The sequence below is a fragment of the Delphinus delphis genome, chromosome 12, assembly GCF_949987515.2.
Source record: "Delphinus delphis chromosome 12, mDelDel1.2, whole genome shotgun sequence".
Taxonomy (NCBI): domain Eukaryota; kingdom Metazoa; phylum Chordata; class Mammalia; order Artiodactyla; family Delphinidae; genus Delphinus; species Delphinus delphis.
In genome coordinates, this window is record NC_082694.2 from 10,371,898 (window position 1) to 10,398,534 (window position 26,637).

The 26,637-nt window shown below is 45.1% G+C and overlaps 1 protein-coding gene across 3 annotated transcripts; it reads left to right on the forward strand.

Annotated features, from left to right (window-relative positions):
* Positions 1-1,487: 1,487 nt before the first annotated feature.
* On the forward strand, positions 1,488-25,819 carry LMAN2L (lectin, mannose binding 2 like). 3 transcript variants are annotated; one of them, XM_060027318.1, is made up of 9 exons: positions 1,488-1,674; positions 2,884-3,002; positions 6,018-6,135; positions 6,947-7,029; positions 19,079-19,111; positions 20,189-20,350; positions 20,602-20,716; positions 23,892-24,011; positions 24,341-25,819. In XM_060027318.1, the coding sequence occupies exons 1-9, from the start codon at positions 1,488-1,490 to the stop codon at positions 24,481-24,483; spliced, it is 1,080 nt and encodes a 359-aa protein (XP_059883301.1). In that variant the 3' UTR covers positions 24,484-25,819. The 3 variants fall into 3 exon arrangements, with proteins under 3 accessions (XP_059883301.1, XP_059883302.1, XP_059883303.1); XM_060027319.1 differs by lacking the exon at positions 19,079-19,111; XM_060027320.1 differs by lacking the exons at positions 19,079-19,111; positions 20,189-20,350.
* The last annotated feature ends 818 nt before the right edge of the window (positions 25,820-26,637 follow it).

Consider the following 26,637-nt stretch of genomic DNA (forward strand, 5'->3'; position numbering starts at 1 on the left):
TTATGCTCAGGAAAGAAGGATTAACTTTGGTCAAGTCTATTGGGAAGACAGAGACGCAGAGCTGGCAAGTACTGTGTAAGAAATGTGCTTGGGAACACTGAGAGCTCAGAGTGGGGCACTGCCCGCTGGCTGAGGGAGTCAGGGAAGGCCTCCAGGAGAAAGTGGGCTGGGGCAAAGGAGAGGGAACAGGGGAAACTGGAGCATATAGACAAGGAAGGGGGCTGTGGGCCAGATGGCAGATGGCTTTGTGTGCTAGGCTGAGGGGCCTGAATCTCTTCCCCACAGGTGATGGTGAACCATACCGGGCTCTGTTAATAATGATGGTGATGCTGCTGATACTGCAGTGCTTACTACATGGCAGACACTACTCTAAGAAGTAAGAGCTTTACCTGTATGGACTTATTTAACCCTGACACTCAGGAAAGTGCATGGGTAGATGGTTTAGATCACTTGGATGGCCATGTGGACAATGGTGGACAGAACAACAGTTGGGACACTTGCTGTGGTTCAGGGGAAAGACAAAGGGAGGGATGGAAAGGATGTGATGGCTTTGAGAAATAGTTAGGGATAAAACAATCAAGACATGATTATTTACTGTTTCGGTGGTGGAATTGCTGAGAAAGAGAATGGAAGCTGGGATGAATCTCACTTTTTTGGCTTCGGGGCCCGGATGTATTATTGCACCAACAGGTAAAGGATTGATTACTCTGTTCCATTTCTCAGAGGACTCGCTGAAGTCGCCCGGTGCCTCCTACTCCCTCACGAGTAATTTAGAAGTTAGTTTAATTTCCAAACATTTGAAGATTTCTCAGAAATCTTTCTGTTATTGATTTCTAGTCTAATACTGTAATGATAGGAGAACATCCTTTATGTGCTTTCAATTCTTTTAAATTTGTGCAGGTTTGGGTTTTTTGGTTCAGATTATCTTGCGAAATGTTTCTTTTGCACCCGAAGAAAATGTGTCTTCTGCTGTTGTTGGCTGGAATTTCTATAAATGTCATCAGGTCAAGTTGTTTGATCGTGCTCTTCAAGTCTTTTATAAATTTGATAATTTTCCTGATAATTTTCCAACTGCTGGAGTTGTGAAGTTGTCTATTTCTCCCTTCAATTCTATAGATCAGTTGATAGATCCGCACGGTCAGGAGGGTACTATGGCAGAGAGGCTAGAACGTTTGCGTGGAACTGGAAGAAACATTTTATCTCTTTAAATTTACTGTAGAATGTATAGACGAAATGGAAATCACTACGTATCCCAGCAGGCCTAGTGGCACTCAAGACAAATGCAAATAAGGGAATCCAGGCATTCGGCCACGCCCCTTTCCTGAGTTGGCAAGACAAACTGGTACTCAAGCCAGCCAATCGGAGAAATGCTCACCTGTGGGGGCGGGGACTCGACGAGAGCCAATAGGACGTGAAGAAGGTGGTACCATGGGCCAATGGCTTGGACGACGGGGCGGGCTTTCGATGAAGGGAAGGCAGTGGGAAAGATGGCGGCGGCCCTGGAACCCTCTGGGTGGTGGCAGCTGTGGCGGCGGCGTTTGTCGGCTCGAGATGGGTCCAGGATGTTGCTCCTTCTTCTTTTGTTGGGGTCTGGGCAGGGGCCACGGCAAGTCAGGGCGGGTCAAACGTTCGAGTACTTGAAACGGGAGCACTCGCTGTCGAAGCCCTACCAGGGTGAGGCGCCGGGGGCGAGGTGGTCGTGCTTGGGGAGAGCTTCCGGACCTGAGCTTGTCCGTAGAGGCGGGGGCAGTGAAAGGCTTCATGGCCCCGACGATGCTGCCGGCTGTGGGTGGGGGCACCGGGGGCTCTCGTTGTGTTTGGGAGCCACGGGTAAGAAGGGCAGGGGCCCGTTTACCCTCACCCCGACCCCGGAGTTAGCCCTGGGAGTTTCCAGCAGGTCGAAGCCGCACTCTCGGATGCCGCTAGCGCCGGGCCTGGAGGAAGGGGAGCTTAGAGTTGAACAGGAGGAATGTGGGAAGGGGAGAGCACTGCGACCGATGGGAGTGATTGAGGACCACTAGCAATGAGCCGGGCTCCGGATGGAGCTGTGGATGTGCTAGAAATAAAGAAGGCGGCAGAGGTAGGGTAGAACTTGGCCGGACTGAGAAGATAAAATTCTGTTGTCAGTTAAGACACGTGTTCTTCTCCAGTCCAGGAGCCCTATTGATGAAAGAGGCTGGTTAGCTTTGCTCTGTTTAGTGTTCGTAGGCCTCTAGGCACAGCTTATCAACCAGAAAATTTACACGGTTAGCTACAAAGAAGACCAAATCAGTGTAGATGGCTTAATCAACACAAGTCTGTTCCCCACTGGAAGATATGGGGACAGCAAGCAAACAAAAACACAGAGTGCAAGAGTGTATACACTGCTGCTAAGGGTGATTATTTACTTAGCAGATGGATCCAGTGCCTTCTCGTTGCTAATACTGTGGGTTATACAGACACAAAGTTCTCACTCTCAAGGGGCTGATAGTCTGAAGTAAGGAGAAAAGTAGCTTCACTCTTGGGTTGTTCAAAGAAAGAATGTGATTAAGCCCCAGAGCCCCAAAGGGTCAAGCTCTTTTGGTATAACTGGGGAAATTTTTTATTTCATGGTGCTAAAATTTACTCACATACAAAATGGGGAAGAATGGATCTGAGCTGTGGCTACTGTGGCATGGATAAAGTGACAGCTCTGATGTGCTCTGGGGTCTTCACCTGAGAAAGTCTTTGTGAAAGGAAACTGTAAAGATGGTAAAGAGTTGAAATGTTATGAGTGACAGAGGTGGGAGATCGAGTGACATGAAAGGAAAAAACGGTGATGACTGCAGCTTTTGGAGGGTCCATGGTGGCTTTCCGAACGTGTTGGTGTTGAAGAGAATGAACTGATCTACTTCCTCTCCGTAGGTGTAGGCACAAGCAGTTCCTCCCTGTGGAATCTGATGGGCAATGCCATGGTGATGACCCAGTATATCCGCCTTACCCCAGATATGCAAAGTAAACAGGGTGCCCTGTGGAACCGGGTGGTAAGAATCTTTCTCCCTCCTGTGTGGCTGACCCAGAAAGTACTAAAAAGTTCACCAGTGGCATACTGACTTAATTTCACTGTCTATCCCAGTATTCTGTCTTCTGTGGGTATCAAGGATTTTCATTTCAGAGATTGTCATGACCTTCATAATGAAATCAGATATTTAGGGAGATGCTCTGTTGCCCTAAGTATAGCAGATAATCAATTTTGATTCTATTTTCTGAAAATAGAAAAAGAGCAGTCTTTAATTCCTGATTGACCTGAGTGTTATTTTGCAGGTTAACTCATGTTTAATTACTTTGCTTTATGAAATAGAAGACTGCTCTTTTAAATTTATCTCAAGCTTCATCCCAGTAACACCCGCCCCCTTGTTATTTCCCTTTGAGTCCAATTTTACATTGTATTTGCGTGTAAAAGCCACTTTGAGCCCTTGGTCATTTTATTTGTCCTTCTTCTCTGGGCCTTTTCTAGCTACATTGTCTTCCTTGAGGTATGGCGGCGAGAAGTGAATGCAGTATTCCTGGTGTGGCTGCACTGTGATTTTGTACAAGTGTAAGATGATGCTTTCTTTTCGGTTTCCAGGGCTCTTTCTCAATCTTTTATGACCACTTTTAGGAATGACCTTGGCATCCTTTAACACTTTCTCGTGGGTTCGTAGAAGCTAAGAACTTACTTGTACATGGTTTTTATCGTTAGTTGTAGACAAGTGAATCTCAGAAAAGGAAATGATTTATTTCCCCTGTTCATTTTGTGTGGCAGAGAATTCTAAAGGAGCAGTGGGATGAGAAGTTTCTACGTGGAGCTGTTTGCACAAGCTGGCCCCTTATCCCAGATTGCAGTGCTGAACTCAGTCTTGGACAGAATGCAGGGCAGTGTGTTCTGGTAGAAGAGGTGAAGGGCTGGCAGTTGAAAGACTTGGGTTCTCAATCTAGCTGTATCACAGACCCACTGTGAGCCCTGGCCAGTATTTATCCTCTCTCAGTTTGCAGTTTCTCCAACTGTTAAATGAGCTTATAATATCTGTTCTACTTGCCCACCAGGATTATTGTGAGAATAAAATAAGGCAATAGACATGAAAAAGCTTTGGAAAGTTAAAATGGTTATAGAAATGTGCTGTTGTTTGTTACACCTCTGTTACAAGGTTCACTGATACAGGTCTATGGATTATAAATGATCGTGTCCAAGACTTTGCTGCTGTCTTGCTAGCTGTCTCTACGTAACCCTTTTATGTAGCAGTGATTCTAGTGTAGGATCTAGTTATCTTGCTCTTTTTCAGATTCTCTGATACCTGTATTTTTTGTTATTTGACTCTCAGAATGAGCTTTGGCATTGTTTCTGAGTTATTTGAATAGGATGGATTTGTTTGAGCAGTTCTCAAATTTGGCTGTCCATTGGAGTTGGTGGCTGGGTCCCATCCCCAGAGATTCTGAAATAGTTGGAATGGGCTGCAGCTTAGACACTGGGATTTTTAAAAGCTCCCTAGGTGAGTCTAATATGCAGCAAAGTTTGAGACCCACTGTTAGACATAGCCCTGAGCAAAACCGCATAGCATTGCGCTCCACAAGGCCAAGGATGAATGGCAGACACCTCTGGGCTCAGTGTGAACTTCTCTGGCCCTGCCCTCTTCCCAGGGGCATCATACCTACCCACTGGCTATGGGGCAGCTTCCTGCCACTGAATTTCGCTCTTGCTATGAAATCTAAATGAAAAAGCAGAAAGATGAGAACCCCGAATGACAACACAGGGATTGGGCTCATCAGAGGAGGGAGAGCTATTGGAGATTTCAGGGTTGTTTGGTGAACTCAGGAGTATCCATACCCCTTTTATTTTTGACTATGTGCTCCTAATACTAACACTTTTGGAAGATTTCCCAGAAATTACAAATGAAAACTGAAAATAATCTAGCAATATGTTGCTCAAGAGCCAGAACAATCTTTTTTTTTTTTTTTTTTTTTGGCCACGAGGCTTGTGGGATCTTAGTTCCCTGACCAGGGATTGAACCCGGGCCCTTGGCGGCAAAAGTGCAGAGTCCTAACCACTGGACCGCCAGGGAATTCCCCAGAACAATCTGTTTGGAGGGCCTTTGGCTGAACCACACTGGTCTATCACTCTTCCTTCCCTTCTTTCTTCACGGTGAACTTTAACCAGGAGCCTCTGTAAATCAAATGTCCACTCTGGTTTGAAAGTTGGTTGAAAGTGGTTGAAAGTGTTCAGCTATTTAGAACACTTAACCATCCACTTACCTCCTTCTCCATTTTTCCAAGGTTTTGATACACAATTCAAAAGAAGAAAAACAAGAGTCTGTTTGGTAACCACCTCCTTAAATGTTTTTCCACCAGAGGCTGTCCCTGTGCTGGGGATGGTGGTGTTCTCCTTTGGTGCATTTGTGCTCCTTGGCCGTGGGCCTGAGGTTGGTGGGGGCATAGCTTACCCCTTCTCAAGGGAACTCTGGGGTGCCCCTCAGCTTGGCATAGGGCCAAGTCTAGCCAATTAGAGTTGTTTATAGCATCTGCTAGTTATTCCTGGAGACCTTTGCAGAATGACTTAGCTTATCTTTTTCTTTTGTAATGAATGGGGCTTTGACCCTTCTTGAAATCCAAGCTTTTTAGAGTCTTTCTGTCAGAGGGGTGATCTTAAGTTGCAGATGAGTGTTAATTAATCAGCCACCGCTGCTCTGTAGGCTGAGATCCTTTGCTGGGTGGATGTAGGATCACAGTGCTCTAACACAAAGTTCTCTTGTCTTTTCCAACTGTGGAGTGCTATCCTGTTTCTGTTGGGAGATGGTGAAGATAATGGGGAGGTTTATTCACTTTTCGTATTAAATATATACAGTTGAATGGCTCAATCTGTTTAATTTTACCACACGAACACTTAGCAAGTCTTAGATCTCCGTTTTACCCCTTAGCCTCATGTCACCTGCGTTTGTGTTTTCCGAGTCTGTAGACTGTGGATGAGGGCCTGAGGGCTTCGTGTTTCATGTTCCTCACTGATTCTAGGGTCTTTTTCACTTTAGCCATGTTTCCTGAGAGACTGGGAGTTGCAGGTGCACTTCAAAATCCACGGACAAGGGAAGAAGAACCTGCACGGGGACGGCTTGGCGATCTGGTACACAAAGGATCGGATGCAGCCAGGTACTGGGACCCTGGGTTGCTCTTGTGGGGTGTGTGACAGGCCTGCTTTTTTGTGTGCCCTCTTTTTGAGAAGGGCGCGTCTCCACAGTGCCAGCGGTTTTCCCTCTCCCTTGATGTCTGTAGATAAAGACTGGCCTGTCTAGTCTCTAGAATGGGGTCTGAGTCCTAAAAGCAGCTGAACTTGACTCATCCCGGGTGATTTCTTGCTAATTGGTAACTTCCACTTTCCCTTTGAAACCTCCCGGCCCGTTGGCCAGAGGAAAGCACTGCCTGTCCCGAACACTGACATTGGGCATGCTGGTTTCTTCTGGGCATGCGTAGTGACCGATCTCAGAACTCCTGAGTCAGGAGAAAGGAGAAGAGTTACCTATTTTTCCTTGTTGTGTGGGAGCCATTGCTCCAAGTTGTGGCAAAACTCAGCCTGATTTGACCTGATCTCTTCTGCAACAAGAAGTGGAAACTTGGGAATTCAGTTCTCTCAGGGGTGTAGTCGTCACCAAGTGTTTGTGAAGCAGAATTCTTTAGGGGCGCCTTAGCAACCAGTTTGGATCAGGGAGCAACTGGGGTGCTAAACAGGGTGGTGCTGGCCTTTTCTCTTTCCCCGCCTTTAATGACAGACAACTGCAGGTGCTTACTGGGTGCTTGTTACAGGCCGTGCCCTTCACTGGGTGCTTTTACAGCTGTTTCCTCATCTTAAGGAGAGGCTGGGGAGTCTTTTGAATTTCATTTTTTCCTCTATCATAGTGATGTATTATTCCTTTATCAACTCTTGGCTTTATTTCACTGTTCATCATCTGTTCTCTCTCTCTAGGGCCTGTGTTTGGAAACATGGACAAATTTGTGGGGCTGGGAGTATTTGTAGACACGTATCCCAATGAGGAGAAGCAGCAAGAGGTAATGGCAAGTGTCAGAGCTTAGGTCAGCTGCCCTGACGTCACAGCCCTTTGCCTTAGGAATGTTGTTCAAGAGGAAACAGAGGGGAAAGAAAGTGAGGGGTTCGGTTCTATTTTCTTCACCTGCTGAACTTCAAGAGTTAATGTCTCTGTCAGGGTGTTTCTAGATAGAGCTGTTTATGGTGCACAGTCTTGGGAATGGCTCTCGCGAATGGGGCTTTTTCTTTAGTGTTAACAGTGTGCTCTCTTGTGCACGTTGGGAGCCCCTAGGCTTGAGCATGCATGGCTGGTTGGTGCACCTAGGCCAGCACAGAGCAAGCTGAATTTATGTACCCCCACTCCCCTGACGTACTGTATCACTGCTGAGCTCTCTTCTGCAGCTGCTCCCCCTTGCCAGCATCCTCTTCTTTTTCCTCTTCTCAGAGGACTGCACAGCAAGTCTCCTCTCCTCTAGGAAAGGCTGTAGAAAGAAATTGGTGAAATCTCAGCATTTTGTTGAAATCCAGTATCTGGCTGTTGGCAGAAGCTTCTTGTTGTTAGCTGACCCTGAGTGTTCTTAAGTACTGTCTTACACTAGCAACAGGTCTGCGCTCGCTCTCTGCCTAACGGCCCTAAGAGCAAATGGTGGGAAGATGATTAGGACACGTTGTTGCTGGGTATCCTGTTGCTAAATAATATTTAGAAAGGAGGGCAGGATTAGGAATGGAGGCAGAACTTACTGTACTTTTTTCCCCAAAAGTTCCTTATGAAAAATTTCAAACTTATAAAAAAATTGGATGAACAGATCATTGTATATACAACACCCAGATTCAACAGTTTTTCACATTCCCCACAGAGTTCTGCTTAGAGGAAGTGGAAAGTGAGACCTGAGTTAGGAGAGGAACCTTTGTTGTGGGTCAGTTATAGACTTGCTTCTCCACGTTGCTTCTGGGCTCTTCTTCCGTCCATCAGACCTCAAGCACTTTCAAGGTGCCAGGCCCTGGGAATTAGCGAGACCAGCACAGTCCTTGCACTTAGTAGCAGGGGTGCTGATGTAGTAGTAGGGGTGCTCCAAGGGGGGGCTATAGGAAGACCCAGCAGGAGCATCTAACCTGGGGTGGGACGGTGGTGGTGGGGACAGTGGTTGGGAAAGACTTCTTCCAGGAAGTGACATTGATGTTGAAATCTGCAGACTTAGGAACCAGTGCAGAGGGAAAAGCCATGTGTTAAGGTGATAAAGTTAGAGAAGGGAAAGTGGATGTGAGGGGGAAAAGGGGGGTCAGGGAGAGATGAGGGTAGAAAGAAAAACAGGGCCCTCTGTCTCGCCATGTTCCAGGGCCGCCATTCACATTGCATTCTTTGCTGCTAACACTCTTCCCTCTTGAGCAAGTTAACTGGCCCGTGAGATTGAGCAGCGTCTCCTTGGGGAGTTGGTGACTTGGCTGTTTAGACCTGCAGCAGAGCAACCTGAATGTAGGTGACTCGTCCTCACCGTGCACATTGTGGGGCAGGTTCTGAAGGGTGGTGTGTCTGTTGGGGAGTCTGGGTATCTAAGTATTTAAGGGGGTAAGTGCATTAAAGGATTTTAATGAGGGGAATGTCATGAGAAGGTTTGCAGTCCCGCTGAAGAAATAGTGGTGGTAGTTAGAAATACATCTGAATAAGAGGTGTGGGCTTCAGGGCTTGACTAGAGTTTTTTTGTTGTTTTTTTTTTTTTTTTTTTTTTTTTTGCGGTACGTGGGCCTCTCACTGCTGTGGCCTCTCCCATTGCGGAGCACAGGCTCCGGACGTGCAGGCTCAGCAGCTATGGCTCACGGGCCAGCCGCTCCGTGGCATGTGGGATCCTCCCGGACCGGGGCACGAACCCGCGTCCCCTGCATCGGCAGGCGGACTCCCAACCACTGCGCCACCAGGGAAGCCCTTGACTAGAGTTTTAAACGTGGCTCCCTGTTTCTCCCAGAAATAAATCGTTCAAACTCTTTTAGCTTCCATTTCTCCATCAGATAGAAGTAATTCTGGTTGAGAGGGCAGATCTGATGGGCCTTATTTTGTAAGGAGAGTAGATGTTAATCAAAAAAAATTAGTTTCAGATGGTAAAAATCGGGACTTCTTTTCTGCCTTACTCCCAGCTGCACTTGGAATTACCTGGAGAGCATTTAAAACGATTGATGTCCAGGCCCCGAGGTCAGAGAGCCTGATGCTGTCCTGATTGCCCAGGTGCAATCTGGGCAACCTTACTTTTTCAAAGATCTCCAGGTGAGAGTCCCATACATAACCAGGTTGAAGAACCCCTGGATCAACGTCAGGTCATTGTTTCCTTATTATTTATTAAACAAATTTATTAAAACTAAATTTAAAAAAACGAATAAAAGCAGTTTCTGTTTTTCAGTGGCTGTTATGTGCCAGGTACTTTGCAGTTATTATTTTGATTCTCATCAAATCTCCTTATAGTCAATATTATTTTTCCCATTTTACCAATGCATAAACAGAAGACTGGAGAAGTGTCTTGTCTAAGGTGACAGCCAGTATAAGGTGGAGCCAAATTTTGAACACTGGTCCACCTGATTCCACAGGCTGCACTTGTAATTATGGTGCTCTGCCACCTCCCATCCGTTTTTTCCTTATGCCAGGATGATTTCCTTGAGAACGGAGATATTCATTCTCAGAGTGATCTCCTCTGCAATTTCAGTTCTCAGAGCTTATGCTCAGTGCAGAGAGTGGGGAAGGTGTACTCCTCTCTACATCCCAATGACCTGGTACTGTCTTAGAGGGTGAAGTCAAATGTGTTTTGTTAGCGGCATGGTTTTCTTTGACATCATACTTGAAGGCGCCGGGCATCGTTTTGAGTGCTTTTACATGTCTTACCTATTTATCCTAACAACCCCTTGGGGTAGATATTATTATTATCCCTACATTATGGGTAAGAAGCGGAAGTACAGAAAGGTTAAAAAAAACTCGTCAGTGACACCCAGGTAGTGGGTTTGACTCCAGAGACTGCAATCTCTTTATTTTGCTCTATTATTTTGAGCTCATAAGGAGAGGGTGACAAATATAGTACCTTTTGAAAATTTGGAAACGTCGTGTGTTGAAGATGTGCTGGACGAGGAGGACAAGGAGCAGGCAGGAGGGGCTGTGGAAAAATTCAGCAGGTCACTCAAGGCAGTGGCAAAATTGTCTCTCTGGTTTCTTGTTTCCTTGTCACCAGAGTGCCCTTGACATCGTTTCTCAGTTCACTGTCTACCACATTTGTTTATGAGGAAATATTGGGAAAATACTGGCAACATTAATGCATCTGAGAAGGGGGTGAGGGAGTTTAGGATTTAAGTTGTGTTTAGCCTTGGCTCCCTGAAATCTGGACACGTTGTTCAAAATCACATAACCTCAGTTCCCCCATGAGCAATATAAGAATTGTTGTTTAGGTAAGTCAAGAGCTTTAGTATTTGAAGAACAGGGTACCACCTGTGCCACAGTGAGATTGTCAGACCATAAATGGCTGTTAAAATGATAGTTGAAGAAATAGAAAATTTGGATAGATTGAATTGGTAATTAAAAAGTGACTCACAACGAAAAGCTCAGGCCCAGATGACCTCACTGGTAAATTCTACCAAACATAAGGTAGAATTAATACCAATTCTCAAACCCATATGAAAAGTCAAAGGAGCGGATGCTAACCAATTCATTCTTTGAGGCCAGTATTATCCTGATACCAAAGCCGGATAAAGACATCACAAGAAATGGAAAGTACAGACCAATATCTCTTGTGAGTATAGATGTAAAAGTCATCAACAAAATACTAGTTAACCAAATCTAGCAACATATAAAAAGGGGTATACACCATGTATAAATACACTATATTCTAGGAATTCACAATTGGTTTAATATCTGAGCGTTAATATGATAGACCATATTAATAGAATAAAGGACAGAAACCATATAATCATATAGATGTAGAAAAAAGTATTTGACAAAATTAAATACCTTTTTATAATAAAAATGCTCAACGAATTAGTAATAGAAGGGAGCTTAACCTGATAAAGAGCATTTATGAAAACCCTATGGCTGACATCATACTTAATTGTGAAAGACTGAATCCTTTCCCCCTAAGATCAGGAATAAGGCAAGACTGTCTGCTCTTGCCTCTTCTATTCAACATTGTACGGGAGGTTCTAGTCAGGACAGCTAGTCCAGATTGTGAAGGAAGAAGTAACGATTTCTCTTTGTAGATGATGTGATCTTATCTATAGAAAATCCTAATGAATTCACAAAAAGCTATTAGAACTAATGAATTCAGCAAGGTTACAGGATATAAGATCAACATACGAAAATCTATTGTGTGTTATATTCTTGCATTGAACAATCAGAAAATGAAAGTAAGAAAACAATTCCATTAACTATCGTCAAAAAAAATAAAGTACTTAGAAATAAATTTAACTGAAAAACTTATACTCTGAAAACTATAAAGTATTATTGAAAGAAACTGAAAAAGAGCTAAGTCAATGGAAAGACATCCCATGTCATGGATTGGAAAATTTTGTATCATTAAGATGGTGATACACTCCCCACATTGATCTGCAGATTTGAGGGAACCCCTATCTTTCAAATGCCTAGCTGGCTTCTTTGCAGAAATTGACAAGCTGATTCTACAATCAGTATTGAAATTCAAGAGAACCAGAATAGCCTCCTCTTGATTAAAGAGGAGCAAAGTTCGAGGACTCACACTTCCTGTAATTAAAACTTACTATAAAGCTACAGTAATAAAGACAGTGTGGTACTGGCATAAGGGTAGACATATAGGTCAATGGAATAGAATTGAAAATCCACATAAATCCTCACAATTATGAACAAGTGATTTTTGATAAAGGTGCCAAGTCAATTCAATAAGGAAAGAATCATCTCTTCACCAGATGGTGCTGAGACAACTGGATATCCATAGGCAGCATAATGAAGTGTTTCCCTACCTCACACCATACACAAATGTTAACCCAAAGTGGATCAAAAACTAAACGTGAATCACCAAAATTAAAAAGTTTTATACTTTGAAGGACACTATCAAGAAAGTGAAAAGACAACCCATGGAATAGGAGAAAATAAATGTGAATTGTATATCCGATAAGGGACTTGTAACAGTTCCTTATATATTCTAGGTACAACTCAGTAATTAAAAAGATGGCCCAAGTGAAAAATGGCCAAAGGATCTGAATAGATACTTCCCAAAGAAGAGATATAAATGGCCAACGAACACATGAAAAGAGGCTCAACGTCATTAGCTATTAGGGGCATACAAATCAAAACCACAGTGCGAAAAAAAAGACCACAATGAGATGCCAACTTTATATCCACTTGTCTGGCTAAAATAAAAAAAACAGATGATAACAAGTTTGGTAAAAATGTGGAGTAATTGGAACCTTCATACACTGCTGGTGGGGATGGAAAATGGTACAGTTGTTTTGGAAAACTATTCCATAGTTCTTCAAATGGTTAAATGTAGAGTTTATGTGATCCAGCAGTTCCACTCCTAGGTATATACACCCAAGAGAAATAAAAACATGTCTACACAAAAAGTTACATGAATGTTCATAGCAGCATTATTCATAATAGCCAAAAATGGATCCAACTCAAATGTCCATCAGCTGATGAATGGATAAACAAACTATATCTATACAATGGGATATCATTCAACATTAAAAGAACATGAGCATTGATACATGCTTCAATGTGGATGACCTTTGGAAAGATGCTAAGCAAAAGAAGCAAGTCACAAAAGACCACATATTGTATAATCCCATATATAAAAAAACGTTCAGAATAGGCAAATCTATAGAGACAACGTAGATGAGTGGTTGCCAGGTGCCAAAGTAGATGAGTGGTTGCCAGGGTTGGGGGCTGGGGTGGGGAGAGTGCACAGGGTTTCTTTTGGGGGTGATGAAAGTGTTCTACAGTTCATTGCAGTTATCATAATCTTACCTGTGAACATACTAAAACCCATTGAATTACAGATTTTTTCTTTTAATTAATCTATTTATTTATTTATTTTTGGCTGTGTTGGGTCTTCGTTTCTGTGCAAGGGCTTTCTCTAGTTGCAGCAAGCAGGGGCCACTCTTCATCGCGGTGCGCAGGCCTCTCACTATCGCGGCCTCTCATTGCGGAGCACAGGCTCCAGACGCGCAGGCTCAGTAGTTGTGGCTCACGGGCCCAGCTGCTCCGCGGCATGTGGGATCCTCCCAGACCAGGGCTCGAACCTGTGTCCCCTGCATTAGCAGGCAGATTCTCAACCACTGCACCACCAGGGAAGCCCCCGAATTATAGATTTTAAATAGGTGAATTGTGTGGTATGTGAGTTACATCTTGGCATTGCTAACTTTTTACAGTGTTGATTAAAACACAACCTGATCATCTTTTCTTGGCACCAGGAAGTCATCAGCTCATGGTCATCCATTTCTCAGGAGAACCCAGATGTTGGTGAAAAATTGCAGAGAACTCAGTAGCAGTCTTGGAGTAGGAATGTCTTCTCTCAGTTGAAATCAGAGTATGGTGGCAAGAGGCCTTCCTGGAATGAGGGCCCAGAAGTGCAGCCCTTTGCAGCCTTGGCCCTCATTCATCCCAGTGAGACCTTCAGACCTCACCCCTGGAGGCAGAAACAGCTGGTTGGAAAGTGGTGCGAGCAGCTCACTGCTCTTCTCGGATCAGGCCAGCTTGGAAGTCTAGTTTGAGGGGCTTCCCGTATTTTTTTAATGTGATGATTGTTTTTCCTCTTTTGAAACTGAAAGAAAATTAACAATAATACGCCGTTCCAATTGAAAAGCACATTCCCTCAAATCTTTATGTTGATGAGGACACTAATCCCTTTTGGTCTCTATTGTTGGTGGACAGAATTTTTACAGTATTAAAGGAACTCCATAACTTCTTAAATTCTCTTGTTATACTACTTGGATGTGACTTAGGGTTGTTTTTTTTTCCTCAGTCCTTGGTGAAGCAGTGTTTTCTAAGAGACACTCCTTTGGAAACTAGGTCCAGCAAGCTCTCAGATGTGATTAGGCAGTGAGGCTGAGCTTCATTGGTGAGAACTAGATTTCAGGGGAAGTAGAAATGTACGGCTTTCTGGTAGATTTGAATACAATAGGATTTTATATACAATGTCAGGAGATTCATGGGTTCCCCACAGTAGAACTATAGACAAGATCTCCTATTCCATAGAGTTAACAAGAAGTATTCACATACTACCATAATGGTGGTTAGCAGTGAGATTAAGGTGTTGCCTCTTAGGCTGTGTTCTGCATCTTGGCCCTTGTAGTCTGAGTAGGTGGGTTATGAACTTCAGTGTTTGGGGCATACCTGGAGTTTAAGGGTTCCTGATTTTACAGTACTCTATTGAAGTCCCCACATTACTTGGTTTGCGTTTGTTCTAGTTGGGGATCACAACTAAGATAAATGGGACTAAAATCGTTCTGTGAGTTTAAGAGTTCATGATGATTAATGTTCAAGTATGTGAAGCTCTTCCAGGCAGTCAGCTGGCCTGGAGGCTGCACTATTCTGTATCCTCCAGTTGAGGAGCTTTGAGACTTGGAGACAGAGTCACAGCTAGTCTAGTAGGAGTTTGGGGGCTTATGGAGCAGGGGCCTTCTCATGCTGCTTAATCTCACTGATGTTACCCATTCTAAGTAGGATGGGTATTGCTCAGTTAGCCAGTCACCTCTATCCAGGTTCCTGCACAGAGGGTTAGTTGGATGAAGAGTACTGTAGGACCAGTGACTTAGAAAGTTTTGAAAGTCTGAAAAGTATCTGTCTGGGAAGTGGCAGTGAGTGTGTTCTTTTGGTGAGCCAAGGGGACGGTCACGTGGAGGTGCTGTAGAAGAGGCATTTGTTTTGTTAATTCTTATTTTTATGTAAAAGCTCATTACATAAAAATCAGAAAAGACTAAAAAACAGAACTATACACACCTTTCTAAAAATGAAAACATTGCATCATATTTAACATACTGTTTTTTTTAAACCTTTTTTTAATTTTGAAATTTTTTAGACATAGAAAAATTGAAAGTGTGGTAAATACTAGATTCAGATTAATCATTAAAATTTTTTAATTTTGATATAATTTCAGACTTACAGATAACTTACAGTAATGCAACAAAGAATTCCAGAATGCTCTTCACCCAGATTTCCCAAAATGTTAATGTTTTAGTACATTGGCTTTGTCCTTTTCTTTTACGTGTATATGTGTATGTTTGTCTGTGCCTGTGCTCATGTGTGCGTGTGTGTGTGTGCGTGTGTGTGTCTGACCTCATGCATATGTGTATATTTTTTCTGAACTACTTAAGAGTAAATTGCCTTCATCATGTTTACTTAATCCTAAATTCTTCACTTGTCTTCCCTAAACACAGTGATAAAAATCAGGAACTTGACACTGGTAACGAATTATTATCTAATCTATTGACCTTATTCGATTTCACCAGTTGTCCCCACTGTGTCTTTTATAGCAAAATAAAACCCCAGATCCTGTGTTGCATTCAGTTGTCATATCTCTCCTTTCCTTTAATTTGGAGCCATTTTCCAGTATTTCTTGGTGTTTCAGGGTATATTAGAGACCTAGGTTTTTTGTTTGTTTGTTTGCTGGTTTTGGTTGTATCTAAGTATATACCAACCATTGTTCCATACTGATTGATCTTGAGAGCAGTGTGTCATAGTGATTGAGCCAGGGCTCTGAGGCCAGACTACCTGGTTTCAAACGCTTGTTTCACTACTTAATACCTCCGTTATCTTAAACAAGTTTTCTTAACTGTGAAATGCAGATACCAGTACTACCTCTTAGGGTTGTGAGAATTAAATGAACGCATATGTATACATTACTCAGTACAGTGGCTGGCCCAGAGTAAGCTCTCAAAAAACGCTAGCCATTCGTATTCACACCACTAAGTGACATTCCCAGAGACATTTTACCGACATCTTAGCAGTAGCTGGTGTGGCTCTGTGCTCTCCCTCTCCCCTCCCACCCTCCTTTTTTTCACATCTAGGTTCCAGGGAGCAAACTTGGCCAGCTTCCTCAACTGCACTGGGGTTTAGGTTGGTAAACCTGCTTTAAGAGAATGGCTCCTAGATGCTGGTTCATAGACTCGTATTGGTGGGTTACAGAGTTTCACTGGTTTAAGAATAGGAACAGTGAAGTGACTTTTCATAAATGTGAAATGTTTTATTAATTATTTATTATAAAATTATATAGTTCTTTCTTTTTTGGTTTAGAATGTTCTTTTTAAAAATGATGTTTATTACAGATGGTTGTCCTGTCATTCATTATTATATTTTAATATATTTAGTAGGCAAAAAAAAAAAAAAAAAGCAAGAAAAGGCAAACCTATTAATCCCAAAAACATGTTTAGAGATTTTAGTGGTCCATGGCAGCCAATGGTCTGGGAATTACTGCTCTAAAAGACATATGTTTGGCTTTGTGTTTATATATGAACACCTGTGAACAATATATCTAAAAATTCATTAATTTAGTCATTGGTTGGATGAACATTTATTGACTCCCTTCTGAACACCAGACACTGTACTAAATGCTTTACATATTTCATCTTCGTAATTAACCCTGTGAGCTGTGAATTATTCTCCCTGCTTACAGTGAGGAAATAGAATCTCAGAGAGATTACACAGGTGTGAGTGGTGTAACTGCATTTAGAACCCAGGTCTCCCTGATTACAGAGGGCCGAGTGTGCTCTTTTTTACACCTAGTGGTTCGCAGCCTGTGTGCTTTGCACCTGTGGAATTTTAGCATAGGATCCATACAACCACAAGTTCATGAGTCTCTTTTCAATCAAGTTGTGCTGAAGGTGCAATACCGTGTGGAGCGCCTTGTAATACAAAAAGTTGAAGACATCTCCCCACCTTTCCAACATCAACCATTTGGACAATAGGTAGGAGTTCCTAATTTTTGATGACTCTTAAATTAGGAATGAAACTACCACCTTTGCTGGAGTCAGGGTGATTCTTCTGCCTTTGGTTCTGGCTATATATAGGCTGCTTTCCAAGGAAAGAAAATGAGCTGCTGTGTCAAATGAGTGGGTACCCAAGGAACCCTTCAAGAACTCCTGACTGGGCATAGAAGTTAAGATGGCATTTAAAGACATCGTTAATGTGAGGTGGAAGGTGGAAGGCCGAGTCAGGAGTTGCTGAAGTAGACAGATTCCAGCTCCAAAGCTGTGGGACTCTGTGTAGGGCAGTATTTCTTAACTTTGGCTGCACATCCCAGTCGTCTGTGGTGCCTCTTAAAAAATACATAGCCCCGTGCCCCATTCTAGACCTACTGAGTGAGGCTCTTTGACTGCGGGACCCACGTGTATGTGCAGTTGAAAAGCTCCCCCAGGTCATCCTGAGGCCCAGCTTGCCTCTGGCTGATACTGGCTGATTGGCTGCTTCACCAGCCTTGGTAAGGCCCCCTTAGGTTAAGGATCACCGTCCTAGGCACACCCTTGAAAGTTACAACTTCAACTTTTTTTTTTTTTTTTTTTTTTTACAACTTCAACTTCTGATCACAGGTGCTGGGGTTGATAAATGAAGCAAGGCTTGGGATCATCAGAGCTCACGAGGGCATTTTCAATCCCTTCTTTCCCTAATTGTTCACTGAAGTTACGGGCTTTCTTGTCAGAAGCCCATCTCTGTAAACTGCTGATAACATACTCATGATTCCCTTGTCCTGAATGATAGTTGTAGAAGAGTAGTTTTCCAGTAGTTCAATCATCCACTGATTCATTTCATACCTTTCTGTAATCCTGTACATATGCCACCAGTGGCACAAGAGAAGAGCCGCTACTCTGAGGCTCACCCCAGACCCTTGCTGTGGCCTGTAAGGGGCTGGTGTGAGCTGGCTCCCTCCTCAGCTCACACCAGCCCCTTCTTCACTAGCTGGGTTGAAGACACCCCTGTCATCTTCTGGTCCTTGAATATGCTAACCTCATGCTTCCTGTGCCCTCAGATTTTTTGGTGGATTCTCTCTAACTACTTGGGTCTCAGCTCAGATGTCTCCTCAGAGAGATGTTTCCTCATCAGTCTCTATTGTGTTACCTATTTTATTTTCATCATAGCATTTATCAGTCTCAAGTGATTTTATTTACTTATTGTTTGTCCCCTCCACTCTAATGTCAGCTCCATGAGAGCAGATGTCTGCCTATCTTGTTTGCCATTGAGCGCCCAGCATCTGGGACTGTGCCTGGCTCGTAACAGGTGCTCACTAAGGATTAGAGGGCAGGAACGCTTTGGGTTCTACACCTTTGCCCACACTTCCTGTAGGGCAGGGCCGAGCTGAGCTTGTGCAGGTATCTGTTACTGCTAGTAGCTTAGAACTGTAGCAGTTTTCTGGAGCAAAGCTAAACATGCTTGAACCTTGTGATTTTTCTAAGTCTGTCCTGCTGCAGCGTTCCCACAGAGCTTTTTCTTGCCCACATGTTGTCGGTTAGAATAACTGTTTGGAAATATATGTCCATAAGGCTCAATTACAGGGTAAATGATCCCTTTGGATTAGAGTTAATTTGATAGCCTCTCAAGTGATGGGATTTTTGTCTTCTGGGAAAGAGCTATATCCTCAGATCCTGGGCAGTAAAGGACATCTTGAATTTGGAAGAATTTAGCCCCATTTATCACTCCTGTCTCTCCCCTTGCTAAAGAAATACTGTAGTCTGGGTACAGACCAACTCATGGCCTGACTTTTGGACTGTCAGAGACATAAGTGAGGCCTGCTTGGAGAGTGTGATGCTGTGTGTTTTATAAAGTTTCGGAGAGTTTCAGGACCCCACGTGGGTTAGAGGGGTCTTCCTAGTGGACCCCTTTGAGAATCTGATGATAGCAGCAGACCCTCTCCTTAGAAAATGTACAAACACCTGTGCGTATAGTTTTGCCTGTAGTTTTGAGGGGTATGAAGACTTGCGAAGTGCCTTCCATGGACCCTAAAATTCTGTTTGGGGATTTAGACTGGTTTGCTCATCCACCACAGCTGGGTCATAGCTCTTCCATGGCTGTTTCTTTCTGACTTGGTCTCCTGTCTTCTGTGCCCTCTCTTGTTTTTATAATAACCTGCTGGACCCTCTCAGGCCCAGAAGAGACGATATTCTCCCGGAGTCCAGGTACTCAGTTCTTGACCCACCATGGCCATCCCGTACTCCCTATGTGTCCATCCAACATTTGCTACTGTTTAGAATCCGTGTGGCTATTGTCTCAGGAGTCACCAGTCTCCGATTTTGACTGCATCTTCACCTTGCATGTTGATTGTTTAGGACAATGAGGGACTCACCAAAGAAGTGGCATGTCTCATGTTTCCTGTCCTTTCATCCCCCTGCCTCTCTGCACTGCCTTAGCACTGGGCTTGTTCTGGAATGGTTAGCTCATTATTTCTAGGGAAGAATTTGCTCCACGAGTCTATTGGAGAGAGAGGACCTCTGAAGTAGGTGGGAAAATGGGTGGCATATGAGGAAACTTTCAGTGGGAGAACCTTGCCCTGAGTATTAGTGGGAGAAGTTATGTGTGGTGAAGCTTAAATGGGCTGGGTGGTCTTTTGACTAAGAATAGTCATCTGTGGCCGGAGAACACCACCTTGCAGCCTGGTTCTGGCACTGCCCTTTCTGAGTCCTGACCCATTTAACATCATATAGTTATAGAATTTTAGAATTTGAAAGGTGCTATCCTGAATGGAAAGATTTCCCTGATTGAACAGGTATTTTCAGAATACCTCTGTGTGCAAAATACTTGCCCTGGGGGGGAAGGGATGGAGCTAAGGTGGACACATGCAGAGAGGCATAATAAATGATTTTTCTCTTCAAGAAGTTTACATGGCCATTACACACACACACACACACACACGAAGAAAAACAACAGTCTTGTGTAGACTATAAGTGCCAAATGGCGATCTTTGGGAGGATTCCAGTCAGACTCCAGAGTGTCAGAGGGGCCATTCCAGATCCACCCCAAATGGGTGCAAGGAGGATTCCTGAAGGCAGGTAGAGAGGTCAGTCACCTCTGGGCCATGTCCCTCGAGTGACCATCTCAGTGTGGGTGCTTGGGGGCTGCTAGTGATGCGACAGAGTGGTTGTCTGGTCTGCTGTGAGGACCTCAGCTTTATGTGCAGAATTCCTGATGCTGTTTGCACAGGTGTTCCTAAGAGTACTTCCTCACCGTTCTCTGCTTTTCCTTCCCTGCTTTCCCAGCGGGTTTTCCCCTACATCTCAGCCATGGTGAACAATGGCTCCCTCAGCTATGATCACGAGCGGGACGGGCGGCCTACAGAGCTGGGGGGCTGTACGGCCATTGTCCGCAATCTCCATTATGACACCTTCCTTGTGATTCGCTATGTCAAGAGGCATTTGACGGTGAGTCCCTGTTCTGGACCTGTTGGCGATATGGGCTGTCTCGCTCCCACTTCCGTGGCCTGGCCCTGATTTATCACTTTTTTATTTTTATTTTTTTGCGGTACGTCGGCCTCTCACTGTTGTGGGCCTAGCCGCTCTGTGGCATGTGGGATCTTCCCGGACCGGGGCACGAACCCGTGTCCCCTGCATCGGCAGGCGGACTCTCAACCACTGCGCCACCAGGGAAGCCCTATCTCTTCTTTTTATTCTAGATAATGATGGACATCGATGGCAAGCATGAGTGGAGGGACTGCATAGAGGTGCCCGGTGTCCGTCTGCCCCGGGGCTACTACTTCGGCACCTCCTCCATCACTGGGGATCTCTCAGGTACTTCCATGTGCGTTCCTTACTTGCCCTAACTGAGATCACATCTCAATAGGCAGCCTGGGTGAGGCTTCTCAGAGGGGAGAGCCAGCCATGCAGAACTCTGGCAAACAAGTGCCCGGTGAGCGCTTATCTTCCTGCATTCTCGTGTTGAGATCCCTTAAAAGCCCAGGCCGGCGGTTATCTAGCACAGTTGTCTTCGGGAGATGTTTGGTGCTAATGGAAAGCAGTGTTTGCCTCTACATCAAGCCAGCTCTTCCAGCCTGTGTTTTGAGTTCTGTGCTTTCCTATTTCTTGTGCCTCTTTTTATAGCCAGGTTCCTGTCCTTTCACCTAATGTGCTTAGTTCCCTTTCTCTTAACAAAGCTTTTCCTTGACTCTGCCCTCCCTCTTCCGACCCCCAGACTCTCCTTTGTGCTCAGACTTTTGAATGTGTTGTGTGTGCAGATGCTTGCGTTTCTAAGACATCCACCTCTGTAGATTTACCCCCATGGTAAATGCTGCACTCAGGCCTGTGTCTCTGCCGTGCTATTAGCACAAGTAGTTTTGCAAAAGCTCTTCTGTTTCTTCGCTGTTCTGTGTGCTTGCTGTTGGTCCTCTCTTCAGCTTGTTTGACCAATTGCTCTGAAACCCCTGCCTTCCTTGACTTATGTGGCGTTAGCAGTACCGGGCTTTTCTACTGTTCTCTCTCCTCTGGATTTTCTTCCTACTTGTTTCCGATTAGAAGCTTCTTTTATGTGCTTATTCTCCCCCTTGGCTTTAGCATCAATCATAACGTCTTTTCAGAAGAGGTAAAGAATTAAACTTTTGGTTCTTTTGATATAATGTATTATGAGTGAAGCTAGGATGAAGTAGAACTTTCTTCTGGCAAGAAAGAAAGGCAAATACCCATCTGAAATGGGCAGCATCCACTCAGTTTCAGCCATTGTTGCCAATAGAAAATGTGGGCTCAATGAGGCCATGTCTTCTAGTTTTTCAAGAGAAGCTGGAAATCTGGATTTTTTTAATGAAATCTGATTTTGTAAATCCTGGCAACTAATTTTTTTTAAAAAATCAACCTTATTGAGATATGCTTTCCACATAACAGAAGTATATAGTGTGAAGAGATTTGACAAATATTTACATATTATAACCACCATCCCAGTCAAGATACAGAATGTTTCCATCAGGGAAAAGTTCTCTTGTGCCCCTTTGCAGGATTCCTCCCTTATCTTGCCTCCAGGCAACCATTGATCTGCTTCCTGTCACTTATAAGAGATTAATTTTGGCAGCCAGTTCTAAATACTGTGCAGGTAGGCCAGAACTGTGGGACATCTTACCTTGGCACAGGTAAGGGGAGGCACAGGCTGGAGATCTTTGCTATGGAATCTTGTTATATGACTCAAGTTGAAAGAGGTATCCCTGTCCACAAGTTTCCTGTGAGCTTGCAGGCTTCTGGGACCTGCTCAGTTAACCTCCTGTTGTACTTGTCAGTGGGAAGTTGTTCCCAACTGTTGGAAATGGCCAAAGAGTAATTTTTTGTTTATCCTAAGGAGTCCTTTGTTCTAAGTTCTTGGCAATAATGCCTAGGTTAGTACATCCATGTTCTCCACCTGTAGGATACCCCTAAATACAAATTGCGTCTTTCTATTAAGGTCTTTCTTGTTAACATCTTAACTTGTTTTGCTGTGGATTATTGGAAACTGCTGAGAAAGGACACATCACAGCTGTCCCAGCCTTTGATGCCCCTACATTGTGAGGAGCATCACTGTGGTTCTTTATCCTGTCCCATGGTTTAATCTCAGTCCTGGCAAAGAAAACATTTTTTCTAATTGAAGGTAAATCCAGTTTTTTTACCTGGGGGTCTGCTAAAGATTCTGAGAGTCCAAGCAGCTATAAATGCCATCCTAATAATAGAGATGGCAAGAAATCCGGTCTGCAAAAACCAACCTAGTAGCAGTGAGCACCCCTAGCACCCATATTTGTGGTCTCTTAGTACAAATACCAATACTAACGGGAACAGGAGCTTCTTGGGGAAATGGCTAATGCCGGGTCTAAGGTAGGAAATACAGGCTGAAAACTTCCTAGAAAAGCAAGGAAGATACCAAAAACTTCTGGGTTCGTGTAAAAGGACTTGGGAGCCAACTTCATTAGGCTCCCACTGGATAAACTTGGGTTGGGTTGAGCTTCAGTAAGAGATACAACTTCAGTGTATTGAGACGCGTCAAGTATGTTTGACTGTCTGAATTTATAATGTTACTTTAAAAAAGGAGAGAAAAAATTGAGTCCCTAACTTCTTCATCCTTCTCTGGTAATTAATAGTGAGATTCAGGATACTGAATCTGCAGGATTCAGATACTGCAAAGAATTAGGCACAGTCCAGAAGGGAAGTGTGTTCCAGGCCAATAGCTGTGCCCTGCTCATGGCCCGTTAAACAGCTGCTGTGAGGCCCTCTCCTGTCTTGCTTGTGTGTGTTGTCCATGTTAAAGGGAAGCTGTGGGGCTACTGTGTCTCCTTTCACTAGAAGGTTTTACGTGTGATTGGGGGTTAGTTCTTGTATCGTCTCTAAATTTTATTTTTTATTTATTTATTTTTATAACATTGACTTTCCTTTTTTTATATATTTTATTTATTTATTTATTTATGGCTGCGTCGGGTCTTAGTTGTGGCTCGCGGGATCTTCATTGCAGCATGCAGGATCTTTCGTTGTGGCACGCGGGCTTCTCTCTCTCTAGTTGTGGCGTGCGGGTTTTCTCTCTAGTTGTGCGCGGTCTCCAGGGCGTGTGAGCTCTGCAGTTGTGGCACCGCAGCTCCAGAGCACGTGGACTCTGTAGTTTGCAGCACGCCGGCTCTCTACTTGAGGTGCCGTGGGCTTAGTTGCCCCGAGGCATGCGGGATTGTAGTTCCCCGACCAGGGATCGAACTCGCGTCCCCTGCATTGGAAGGCGGATTCTTTACCACTGGACCACCAGGGAAGTCCCTCTCTAAATTTTAAAATTATATAGGTAATACATGCTTGTTGATAAAAACTATAAATGCAGGATAATGTAGAATATTCCCTGTTCTTTGTCCTTATTTTTAGATGAGAAACAAGTTTCAGTTATTTTTTTCAGGTCACTTTGTTAGCTGTGGATTAGAAGCTTGAACCAAGACATTCTGTTCAGGGTGGCTTGAGTAATCCTTGTTCTCTTTTTCTTTAGACAACCATGATGTCATTTCCCTGAAGTTGTTTGAGCTGACGGTGGAGAGAACCCCAGAAGAGGAGAAGCTGCATCGAGATGTGTTCCTGCCCTCGGTGGACAACATGAAACTGCCCGAGAGTGAGCACGGGGGATCCTGGGGAAAGGCCCCATGGCCAGTGAGGAGGCTGAGGGCTGTGGGGGTCTGGGGTGACATGCAGTACAGCTGGGCGGGGCTGCCTGTTTTCGGGGTTCTTCTCCGAAGCACTTGGAGCACTTGCCCCTGCTTTCTCGCTTGTCTCTGTGTTACAGATGAGCAGACTGTGGGCTGTTAGGTTTTAAATTGCGGCATCCAGAAAGGGAGAGTCTGAGCTCTAGCTCCCAGAAATGGGGACTCGATAGCTTGTTGGTTGGCCCTTCCCACCGGGCGGGCTCCCTCATTCTGACTTGCTTCTCTCTTGCTTTCTTAGTGACAGCCCCGCTGCCGCCCCTGAGTGGCCTGGCCCTCTTTCTCATCGTCTTTTTCTCTTTGGTGTTTTCCGTATTTGCCATTGTCATTGGGCTCATACTCTACAACAAATGGCAGGACCAGAGCCGAAAGCGCTTCTACTGAGCCCTCCTGCGATCACGACCTCTGTGACTGTCACCCAGGAGTATGGGAGGAGCAGGCACTGGCCTGAGCACATAGCCAGGCGGGTCTTCTCTCGTCTCCAGCAGCTGGTCAAGGACTCGGTTCTGTCACTGGAGCTTTGAGTGCAGGGACGCTGCGTTCCCATGGTCACCCATGAGGACGTCTAACTCTGGATCAGGAAGCCCACCCCCCTGGGCAATGCTGCTGTGATGTGCCTTTCCCCGCAGTCCTGCCACTTGGGAGCGAAGAGGGATGGAGAGAACATAGGCTGTCATGATGCCAAAACCACCGGAAAGAGTGTCATAGCCCAGGCTGCCTTGTTGTTGGGCTCAGAGGACCCTCGTACTTCATTCTTAAATCTGCAAAGACTAGAAAACTAGAAAACTGATAACTCCTCATACCTTCCAGCCATCTGTCCACTGGTTTTTGCTTTTTGTCTAAGCCTCTCTCCACCTGAGGAGCTTTCCTTGGAAATCTGGATGGAAACTTCTTCCCTGCCTTGCCTTCCTCCCCTCCATTCATTGTCCTCTGCAGATGCAACCTGAGCTGGAAAAGACATCTGGCTGCCTCTCTCTTGGGGCCTGGGGCTACACAACAAACTTGAGTTTCACTGACCCTCATTAGGTGGCCGTAGGGAGGGGGCATTCTGCTGGGGCTCACGGCTCTAGCCTTTGTTCTTGCGGGTGATCTTGGTTCTGTTGGTGTGGTCATGACCCTCCCAATTAGGTCCCTTTAGGCCCTCAGCCAGGTTTGGCTGAAAGCTGGTGTGCAGGTCAAGAGAAGCTTGGGAGACGTCACGGATGCAGTGGGACTAACTGTGAAACTGACTGCTCCACTTTTTGACACCGAAAGCAACACCTGTCACATGATCTGACCACGTGGAGATGTTTCTGGACTCTCTGGAGCCTGCTTAGCTGCATGTCTTGTGTTCATCATAATTTTTGGAAGCCTACTTAGAGTGTTCAAAATGTAAGGAAACTTTGTTCTTATAGCCTGAGCTTGGATACTGCCCAAAGAGGAAACCTGGCTTCTCTTTCTTAATGGATAAGGAATGGTTGTTGTAAATCTGGAAGCAGTAGACCCCCGGCATCTGTGCCTGGAAGAGTTCATTGTCATTTGAGCAGCCGAGCCTGAGTGTCCTCTGTGGGTCAGCCCTGATTCCACTGCCTTACCTGATGAGGGGTCACGTGCTGCTCACCTGTCTGCCCTGTGATTCCATTGCTAACAGGCCGGAGGCTCCCTGGAGGGCTTGGACTCTGAGCTCTCCTAGCTCTGTGCTTCTGTAGCCTGAGGGAAAGTCTTAACATGGCTGATGGAAACCAAACGTGAACTTCTGAGTGGCCTTCCTTTTACGGGTGGGTTTGGCTGAGCCGTAAGCCATCCACGCTTGCCCTGCCTTCTGGGTTGGGAAAGCCCTCTGCTCAGCCCTGAAGGAAAGGAGGGTTACCTTGCCTGGCTGTGGGTTTCTGTTGTCCTCAGCTTTCTTGTATCCTTCCCATAGGCGGTAGTGCTCTCGTGCAGGTGGGATGACAGTGGGACCCTCCTGACCTCCCCCCATGGCAGAGCGGCTCCAGAGTGACAGAGGGTCAGCTGGGGCCCCGGGCTTGGCTTTCGGACCAGGTGGAACTGAGAAAGCAAATGGCTGTTCTGTGTTTTTGAGTTCCGGGGGAGATTGGCTAGACCCCTGTAGTGGGAGGACACCGGTGGGCTCGTGAGCTGGCCCGGGCAGGGGTGCAGGAGGGGCAGCTCAGCGTGGAGATCGTCACACTTGTGGCTTTTGTGTGATTCTAGCTTATGAGGTCCTTGAGGCTCTGTGAAGAGGGCGGGGAAGACGTGAAATGCAGTCCCCCACCCGGGCCAGCCTCAGAGCAGTGTGTGGTGCAAGGAAACAATCTGACTAGCGTGGTAGGTTCTGCTCTGGCTCTCCCCTTTTGTTCTAGAAACATGCTTCCCGTCATGAGTGGGGCCGAAGGTCGTTCTGGGCGCTGGAGTCACAGCTGTGTCCCAGGGGAGGGGGCCACCTGGTCACGTGAGGGGTGAGAGCGGTGGCCTCGGCCGGCTGCTTACCCCGCGTGAGCCACCTTTCCTCACAGGTGCCCTTCCTTGCCTTCTGTTTTCCTGTGACGTCAGGGCCTC